This window comes from Tachysurus vachellii, chromosome 2, assembly GCF_030014155.1.
Source record: "Tachysurus vachellii isolate PV-2020 chromosome 2, HZAU_Pvac_v1, whole genome shotgun sequence".
Classification (NCBI taxonomy): Eukaryota; Metazoa; Chordata; class Actinopteri; order Siluriformes; family Bagridae; genus Tachysurus; species Tachysurus vachellii.
The window spans coordinates 23,840,018-23,849,129 of record NC_083461.1 but is presented as its reverse complement, the minus strand read 5'-3'; the positions used below and the strand labels follow the sequence as shown (position 1 = coordinate 23,849,129).

The 9,112-nt window shown below is 36.4% G+C and overlaps 1 protein-coding gene across 2 annotated transcripts; it reads left to right on the top strand.

The window, feature by feature from the left end:
- Positions 1-1,395: 1,395 nt before the first annotated feature.
- Positions 1,396-5,947, top strand: LOC132841558 (carbonic anhydrase 4-like). Of its 2 annotated transcripts, XM_060863920.1 has the most exons (9): positions 1,396-1,448; positions 1,687-1,756; positions 1,853-1,879; positions 2,888-3,058; positions 4,167-4,318; positions 4,408-4,497; positions 4,600-4,672; positions 4,931-5,094; positions 5,386-5,947. In XM_060863920.1, the coding sequence occupies exons 2-9, from the start codon at positions 1,687-1,689 to the stop codon at positions 5,614-5,616; spliced, it is 978 nt and encodes a 325-aa protein (XP_060719903.1). In that variant the 5' UTR covers positions 1,396-1,448; the 3' UTR covers positions 5,617-5,947. The 2 variants fall into 2 exon arrangements, with proteins under 2 accessions (XP_060719903.1, XP_060719902.1); XM_060863919.1 differs by lacking the exon at positions 1,396-1,448 and having other exon boundaries at positions 1,681-1,756.
- Positions 5,948-9,112: the final 3,165 nt, after the last annotated feature.

The window sequence follows — 9,112 nt, the reverse complement described above, 5'->3', positions numbered from 1 at the left end:
CCTATCAATATTTCAATGTCTTAAACACTGAGCTACCATTTTCCTATACTATTAGTTTATCTATATGTTCCTTCCATAAATTGCTGAGATATAAATGTGGTAACCCTCTCAGGTTCATACAGTAATAATGAAGCATTTCCAAGTATTTAAAATATTTAAACACTGTGTAATCCTCACAGCCGTATTCCAAAATCTAGTGAAAAGCCTTTCCAAAAGATTGGAGATAAAACATAAATCTGGAATGCGTTGATGTGATGGTCAGGATTTCAGTTTTTCTTTTGGTCAAATAGTTTATTTTATTAGTTCAGAATTTGCTATTCATTATTTTCTGGGTTTCTGAGGAAGCCTTTGTATATGGTATGTTAGCAATTTTCCTTTATTTGAACTAAGGGCAGCACCCATACCAGATCTGTCTGTCAGAATGTGAGTGTTCAGGTGTAAACAGACTTTTGGCAATATAGTGTACACACAATAAGAGATCTTCAGCAAAACCCATCAATACATATTGCATGTCAGGAATGGTGCTGATTAATCCCGCTTCTACTTCTTTCTTCTGTAAGTATTTTAATGCAATGCATAAGGAATGAGGAAAAAATTAGAGAAAATGAAATGATAGAAGGTGTTTATTTATCTGAACACCAAATATGTCTGACTGTAATTGGATAGAATGCTTGTAAACAGTAGCTATTAATCAATAGCTAGGACTATTAATTGGATGGTTGTGAGTTTAAATCCCAGGGCTAAGCTGCTGCCCCTAAACAAGGCCCTTAACTCTTTTTTTGCTTAGCTGTATAAATGAGATAATTGTAAGTCACTCTGGATAAAGGTGTCTACCAAATTCCGTAAATGATGGTTGCTTTTCATTAAAGACATCAAGCAATATTCCCTCTGACTGGAGGCAAGTGGGGTGAAGCGTGGCAGTGGGGAATGCTGAGAAACCAGCATTCGAATGCTTTTATTTGAAATATCAACTACTTTTAAGAAATTTTCGAAAATCCATTTGCATTTCTTTGGATGTCTGTAACAGAATGTGCAGAGTTGTTATCTGCTGTCTAATCTGCAATCTATTTCCTGGCACACTTTAACTTTCAAGTAAAGCCTTACACACCTGTCGCATCGACATGCCAACGCACCTTAAAGGCATGTTCAGTTAGGTGGAAAGACAAAAAGAAAAACCCTTTCACACCCTTTATTACATCTAATTAAACATTTCATTGTCAGCTTTAATACCGTAAGGTGTGTTAGGGCAACATACAAGAACTGTGAATTCCTGAAGTTAAAGGTGCTGTCTAATTCAATTTAGATCAGATTTGATAATGCATTCGAAATTCCATGGGTAGAGTGTTGACAGCAGTCGACACGCCCACACAGAGGGTATATTTAAAGAGGGAACAAGGGTGACTTTAAGAATTCTGCTCAACTGCAGAGTTGAAATTTACCGGTAAAAGGTAAGACTACTATATATTGCTTATCATATATGAATATAATTTCTGCCTGCAATTTGGAAGAGCTTTAATGTCATCAGCTTTAACATCATAATTTTATTTTATTCAGCAGACTATTTAGCAGTTCATTTCATTTATATTAAATGGGTAAATGAATGTTTTAGATTGTTACTGGATAACTAGACAATTTTGCTTTAATGCAAAATTAAAAAATTTCCACAACACTGTCTTATGTATGCAGATGAAGCTACAGCTCGGGGTATTTCTTATCGCCTGTCTGCTTTCCACTGTTTATAGTGAAGGCTCAGTAGGTGAGTGATATCGACTGCACTTCTTCTTTTTCTCCTCTTCTTCCGGTTGTTGTTGTTTTACTCAAAATGCTGATAATATTGTTCTAACCTTTTCAGAATTCTGCTATAACTTGCCAGCATGCAGTAAGTGTTTCTTTTTATCTATCAAGATGTTAATTCTTTTCTGATAATGTTTAATAGTCTGTGTGTGAAAATGGTCCCTATATGAATCAGGCCTGTGTTTGCCAACATAATATGCATATTTGTGTATTTCAAAATATATAAAAGTATTAAAAAATAATTTATTAAAGTACCTAACATGTGCATGATGCAGCTTTTTTTATGTGTAGAAACTGCTTTAAAAATAATAATTAAATAAATAAAGCTGTTAATTATTTTCATTTATTTCATTTAATTCAAATAAAAAAAGTAAAAGCTTTATTTAATTATGCATTTAAAAATACACAGATATGCATAGTAAGTCCCCAATGGGTTGATTTCATGTTTTGGATGTTTGCCAGTGTGTACAATCTTAATAAATTATAAAAGAAATAATATTATTATACAAGCCAAATAAATTTTTGGTTTGATCCTCCACTAAACAGACTACATAGAAATCCCAAACACAACCCAACCCTCTTCACAAGCTGATGGACTAATTCCCATAGCTCTAGACTATGCAATAATAAAACATATAACATGAGACCAGTTTAGGATTTTCCCATTTTTTTAAACCTAAGGTTCTTTGTCGATGAATATCTGCTGAATACTAAATGCTTTGCCAACATAACTATTAATATAAATAGATTCAAATCTGTAACCTGAACTGTGTTTTCTCACAGGAACGTATCTTTTTGCACAAATGACTAAAACACGCATGAGTAGAGCTTACATGCAGATTCTGGTCATGAAAATAATCAGACGCGAATGTAGCTACTGCTGCCCTGTGCAGTTACACACTTTAATCAATACAGTAAACAGTGAAAGTAAGCCAGGAAGTGATTGAGACACAGCTTGAGTTCACATACAGTATGTAAACAAGTTGTTTATTAGAGCATATGGTATGTTTTGCATGAAATTTATTTTCAATTAAGCATTTTTCAACTTGGTTTTGCTTGTTTTAAATATTTTATATGTTGGGTTTCTCCTCAGATGCTAGCACCTGGGCTACACTAGCACCACACGACTGCAATGGCACTAATCAGTCCCCCATCAATATTCTTACTGCTGGTGTGATGCCTGATAGCAACCTGACAGCCTTCACCTTCAGAGGCTTTAATGACAGCTCCACCCTCATAAACATCTTAAACACTGGAAAGGCAGGTGAGGTCTTTGTAACATGATTCAGGAGCAGCACTGACACCATATAAAGTAAATGTGCTTTGTTTTTGTTATTTTGTTGCTGATTTTTTAAAGCTCTTAATCTCTAAGCCTGAGGCTTTCAGTAGGAAACATCCTACCACCAGATTTCTATTATATATGTACAGCAATGGAAAAAGAAAAACAGACACCATCTGCCAATTCTATGTTCTTGTTTATCAGGGTGCAACTAACTATTCTGTTGTCCTTCAAAACGTCTATAAACAAAGAAATAACCTCGGGTGACAATTAAATGAAACATGAACATAGTTGTATTTTGTTAGTGAAATTGCATCTGGACAAATCGCAAACATTCTGGAACAATATCCTTTGGACTGATTATACCAAGGTACACCCTCTGTCAATATGCTTGGTCATCAAACACAGTGCCATGTTTAGAGAAAACCAAGACAACAACATAGCATCTGACCACATCACAGTCAGCATGCTGGTGGAGATGTGATGACTTGGGCTTGTTTGGCACCCATCGGACCATTGCAGTCATGATGAGCCATTGCAGTCATTCAACCATGATGAACTTTGGTTTATTCTAAAATATTCTTGAGATAAGTTGGGCCATGCAACAGGACAATAATCCCAAACACACCAGCAAATTACATCTGTCTGACTAACAAAAAAAAAAATCAAATGCCTTCAAAAACATCAGTCAACTGAAGCAATGCTGTAAGGACGAGAAAGCTAAATTTCTCAATACTGGCATAAGAGACTAAGAAACTCCTACAGAAAACATTTAGTACAAGTTATAATCTAAGTGGTTAAATTGCTAGATATAAAGGATTTGAGTTTAAATCCCAGAATCACAGACTGAGATTAAAGGTGGTATTACTACATCTTGATGCTCTTCTGTTTTCACCTGAGGTTATTAACACACAACTTAATCAGGCCTTGGTAAATGAACAAGTGATACCATATGCTTCAACAATCAAAGAGATCACTTTTTTGTATTGCTGAAGCAGATGACATTCAGGTGACATTCAGGTGACAAAAGTGAAGCTGATTTCTTGGGATTTTCACTATGACCAGTCTGACAGGAAGTTCTCTGCCTCTCTAGTGCAAATCGAGCTTGATAGTGAAAAGATGAGCGTGTCAGGAGGAGGACTTCAGAGCCAGTACAATTCCACGCAGTTCCACTTTCACTGGGGCAACGGCACCTCGGTGAACGGATCAGAACATGCTGTGGATGGCAGAACATATGCAATGGAGGTGTGGAAACTGTTGGACCAAAAATTGTAATGACATCCAGCCTGTTATTTAATGAAATTTTATTTAGTATACGTGTTTTTGTCTTTCAGATGCACATAGTGAACCTTAGGACTGATTTAACCGCTGCTGCTGCTCTCAATGACTCGAAGGGATTTGCTGTTCTTGCTTTCTTTATTGAAGTAAGTCTTTGCTTTACTAAATGCTTTCAAAATTTTTTACAGTCTTGTTGCTTTTACAGCTTGTAATTATTATGTTGTGGCTCTTTATAATTATATTCTTAGGCAACCAATGACAGTGGCATACCTGAGAGCTGGAAGAACCTCACCTCCTTCTTATCAAACATTACTAACATTGGTAATGATATTCTTCTTGTATAGTAAAACCAAAGAATATCAAACCAAGGAAAATCAATAACTAATAATATACACAATATGTACATTATGGTGCATGATATAAACCTAAATACTTTTAATGGATTCAAAGGAATATACTACTTGTGGATTTCTCTTGCAAAAAGCTCTTGCAGAATTTCTTTACAACAATAGTAGCAGTAACAAAGCTCATGTGACAAATACCTGAGCCTAAAACATGTCATTTTTACTTGTATTTTAGGTGCAACCATGGACATTATGAATAGCCTTACTGTAAACAGTCTGATTCAAGGAGTGGACTTGAATAATTATTACCGGTACCAAGGCTCTCTGACCACACCTGCATGTAAAGAAAGTGTGGTATGGACTGTATTCAAAGACCCAATCAAAGTCAGCAACGATTTGGTAAGTCTTCAGGTTGTGTCTCTTGCTGATTTGCCTGGTATTTCATTATATTCATTCACTTAGACACTTTTTCCAAAGCAGCATACATGCAATACAAGTAGGAATAAGAATAAAGTGTATCGTACTGCAGAGTTAGACCCTAATATTTCATGATTATTTTATTATTTGTTTATTTCCTGACCCTGGCAGATACAAATACACATCAGCATGCAAAAGCCCAAGCTTCTAGGATTACGATTATACAGTAGTTTCAGTTTTTTAATTGTTTTAATTGATTCTTTCTGTCAATAGATCAATCTTTTCAGCAACACAGTGCGCATCAACACAACAGCCGACCCATTCATCACCAACAACAACAGACCATTTCAGGCTCTGAATACAAGGACAGTGACATCACAATTAAAAGTGGAATCAACATCACAGCCAACAATATCAAGCACAACATCAGCAGCAAGCACACTACATCACACTCTGTTGAGCAGCATAGCTCTGCTCTATTATGTATTGTTTCGGTGTTTGTAGTCCCTTTTTACCAAGACACCAACGTGATGATAAGAGCATTTGTTAGGTCTAGACACTTTTTCCCACTGAATGTATAAATCATACCTGAATTACTTCATGTGCACACATATGTAATATTAAATTTATCATTTCTCATAAAATACTATATTTATTCTCATACAGTAATTACAGAATGAAGAAAATTAAAAGCCAAGGAAAGCAAAAATGTGTAAATATCAGTCAGGGAGTGCAAAGATGTGCTGTTATGTAAAGTACCTTTGTATAATGTCAGGGTTGAGTGGGTGGCCGGAGGAGCTGGCATGTTAGCAAATAAAATATAGTTGTCTTGGAATTTTCTTGTGTTCACTTTTTAGTCTTCTTCTATTCTTTTTGTTAGGTGCCAAAATACTACCAAAAAAATCTATTACAATTTGTAACACTGACAGTCAATCCCATTCCCACAAATTTGACAATGATAAGCAGAACTCATAAGCAAAAAGAATGAATATTTTGAGCTGAGATAATGTGCTACTCCAGCCAAATAATCTCGATTATTACTGCAAACCCTACACAGCGTCACAGCGAACTAGGAGGCTGTACCAGGGAGACGTAGGGCTCAGGACACAGTAGACAGAGTGACAAGCCATCGCAGTGCCCAATCACATTCATACACACACCGGAAGCCAGAGTACCTAGAAGAAACCTCTAAACCTGGAGATGCAAAGCAAACATGCTAACCATTAAGCCCCATGCCTGAACTGCCACTTATAGATGATTTGGTTTGATTTATCAACAACTATCGACCATGGGAGTTCACTTGGTCATCACAACCATATTGCAGCAGTGGAATGAGGAAAGCAAATCTGAAAATGTCATTAGGTTGGTATTACAATTTCCCTTCACTGGAACTGAAAAGACTAAACCTGTTCCAGCATAACAACGCCCCTGTACACAAAGCGAGGTCCATGAAGACATGATTTGCCAAAGTTGTATTGTCCTGCACAGATCCCTGACTTAACCCCACTGAACGCCTGCGGGACAAACAGGAAACCTGACTGAACCCAGAACGTGTTACTCAACATCCGTACTTGACCTTACTAATGCTGTTTTAGCTTAATGGCTGAATTCCCTCAGACACACTCTAGAATCTAGTTGAAAGAATTCTGGAATAGGTGGTCAAAAAAGGAGATATAGTCCAATCTGAAAGTATTGGAATGGCAAGGCCAATTTTTTTTGTTATTATTTATTTATTTATGATTTACATTTTTTTTTGCTATACATTAATGACATAAGACAATCAGAATTTCTATCAGCTTTCACTTCCTGGTGTTTATATCTAGATGTGATGAAAACCTTTGGTGGCAGACCACCAAAATTTTAGGTGAGAAAATACTAGAGTCTTAAAGTAAATAAAAGTAAAGGCACCTAATATTTGGTTACAAATCCCTTGCTTGCAATAACTGCATCAAGCCAGTGGCCCAGTGACATCACCAACTTGTTAATTTGTGATATTTTTCAGGCTTACAGCACAGCTTCTTTCAGTTCTTATTTGTATTAGGCGGTTTCTCCGTTCAGTCTTCTCTTCGAAAGGGTAAAATGCTGCTTAGTCGGTTTTGTGATTGACTTGGCCAATCTAAAACCTGCCCCTGATGAAATCCTTTTTTGTGTTGGCAGTGTTTTGGTTCATTGAGATAAACTGGCATAAGAGAATGTATCTGTAGAATTGCAGACTAAAACAAAAGCAATATAACTTTCTTTCCTCACAATTTGGCCTTTCTATTACATTAATGAAGGTTAATAATCTTGGTTCCATAAGTTTTAATTGCTTAAATCTGTATTTCTTTGCAATTTCCAAACTGGTTCTTACTACCAAAGAGTGGTTTGCATCCAGGTGGATTGTGGTTCCCTCACCCCTGCCTTGTGAAGGTTTTCGGTAACATCACCAATGTTTTTTTTTCTACTGACAATGTTTGCACAAGGCTGTTGTTTTCACCTTAATGACACAATAGAGTTTTCAGTCTTCAAATAAACTATGTTAGAATGTTGCTTTTTCTTGTAATTCTAGCCAATATGTTAGGTATACTGAGCAAACTTTAGCACAGTAGCTGTCCTGAAACATATGAGAGAGGTAATCTGCAAATATACCATAATTTAAGTTAGTAGAGCATAAGCTGAAAAAAAAATGTAAACTGTTTTTTCAGTCTACCATCATGATGGTGTTCACCTTTAGTCTCCTTTGCTTGCTGCAGCAAACAGCAAATATGGAAAATGTGTGTGCTTACCTGTTGTTGATGTACTTGAAATGAAACTGATGCCCTCTTGTTGCTATCCCATGACTGAAAATGATATTCCAAATCAGGAAGGGTTAGGCGTAGGATTGGGCTTAGGATTAGGGTTAGGGTTAGGGCTGAGGTTAGGGTTAGGATTAAGTTTGGGTTGGGGTTAAAAACATTCACTACAAGAGACTGGCTTGAATGGAGTACCTTACCAAACTACAAATACAGCAGAGAACTCACACTTAGATGCTTTTGATAACAATTTAGATTCTTTTTATTCCATTACACATACTGCCTGTTTCCAGGAGTTGAGGGGAAACTGGGGAACCCAGAGGACACCCACTCAGACACATAAACAACATGTTAAACAACATGTTAACAATAACCTGTGCTCAGTTTTTTGGAGCTTTGAGGCAATGATAGTTCATATGAGACAGCAATGATTAAAGTTGTACCGCGATGCTGCTCCAGTGGAGAACTGCACAATACAGTTTATCAAGCGGCATTCACTAAATTCCAGGGGTTTTGTTACCATGACGTAAAGTGGGCGTGGTTTCTGGAGGTCTTGGAAAAACCCCCTTTCAAAAAAAAAAAAAAAAAGAGCGTACCTACGATGGATAATGAAGGACAAAACAGTCATACAGGTAGATTTTATATTTCATATCTATTATGCTTTATTATCTTACAGTTAAGCTGTTTTTGAAAACAAATAAACAACCAAAAACTACGGTTAGGGTTAGATTATCAAATAGGCCACGCCTATCCGATGACGCAGTATCTGTTACGCTGTTCTGAAATCCCTGGAAATAAGTGCATCCCTTTATCAAGCACATAATATTTGAGTTTGGGAATTTGCAAATTACATGTACTGAATATAAAAATGTCAGTAAATCACTTAGTATCAAGCTCACCAATCGTTGTCCAAACTGCTCTAAAAACACAAGAATAAATATATAATAGGGAAATAAACAAAGAATACTTGGTCTGGATGTGTTTATTAAAGGTTTGCTCCACCTCCTCCAGTCACGTTAAAGCAGGTATTCTATAACAAATAAAGAGATTATGCAATAAAGATAGACAGTTTTTTTGGTTCTTTAATATGATTTCAGTGCACGTATGGGTGGCTGAGCGTACCATTTGCAACAAGCTCTCTGAATTGGAGACTATATACAGAAAGTGGTGCTGGACCAAGGCCAACAGGCCTCAGCCCTCCAAACAATTGACTCTTTTCTCCGTTGCTT

Coding starts and splice junctions, on each gene's coding strand:
- LOC132841558 (XM_060863919.1), top strand. CDS start 1,681: ATGCAGATGAAGCTACAGCTCGGGGTATTTCTTATCGCCTGTCTGCTT. Junction 4,319..4,407: donor GCAGAACATATGCAATGGAG/GTGTGGAAACTG, acceptor TTTGTCTTTCAG/ATGCACATAGTGAACCTTAG. Junction 4,498..4,599: donor TTCTTGCTTTCTTTATTGAA/GTAAGTCTTTGC, acceptor TTATATTCTTAG/GCAACCAATGACAGTGGCAT.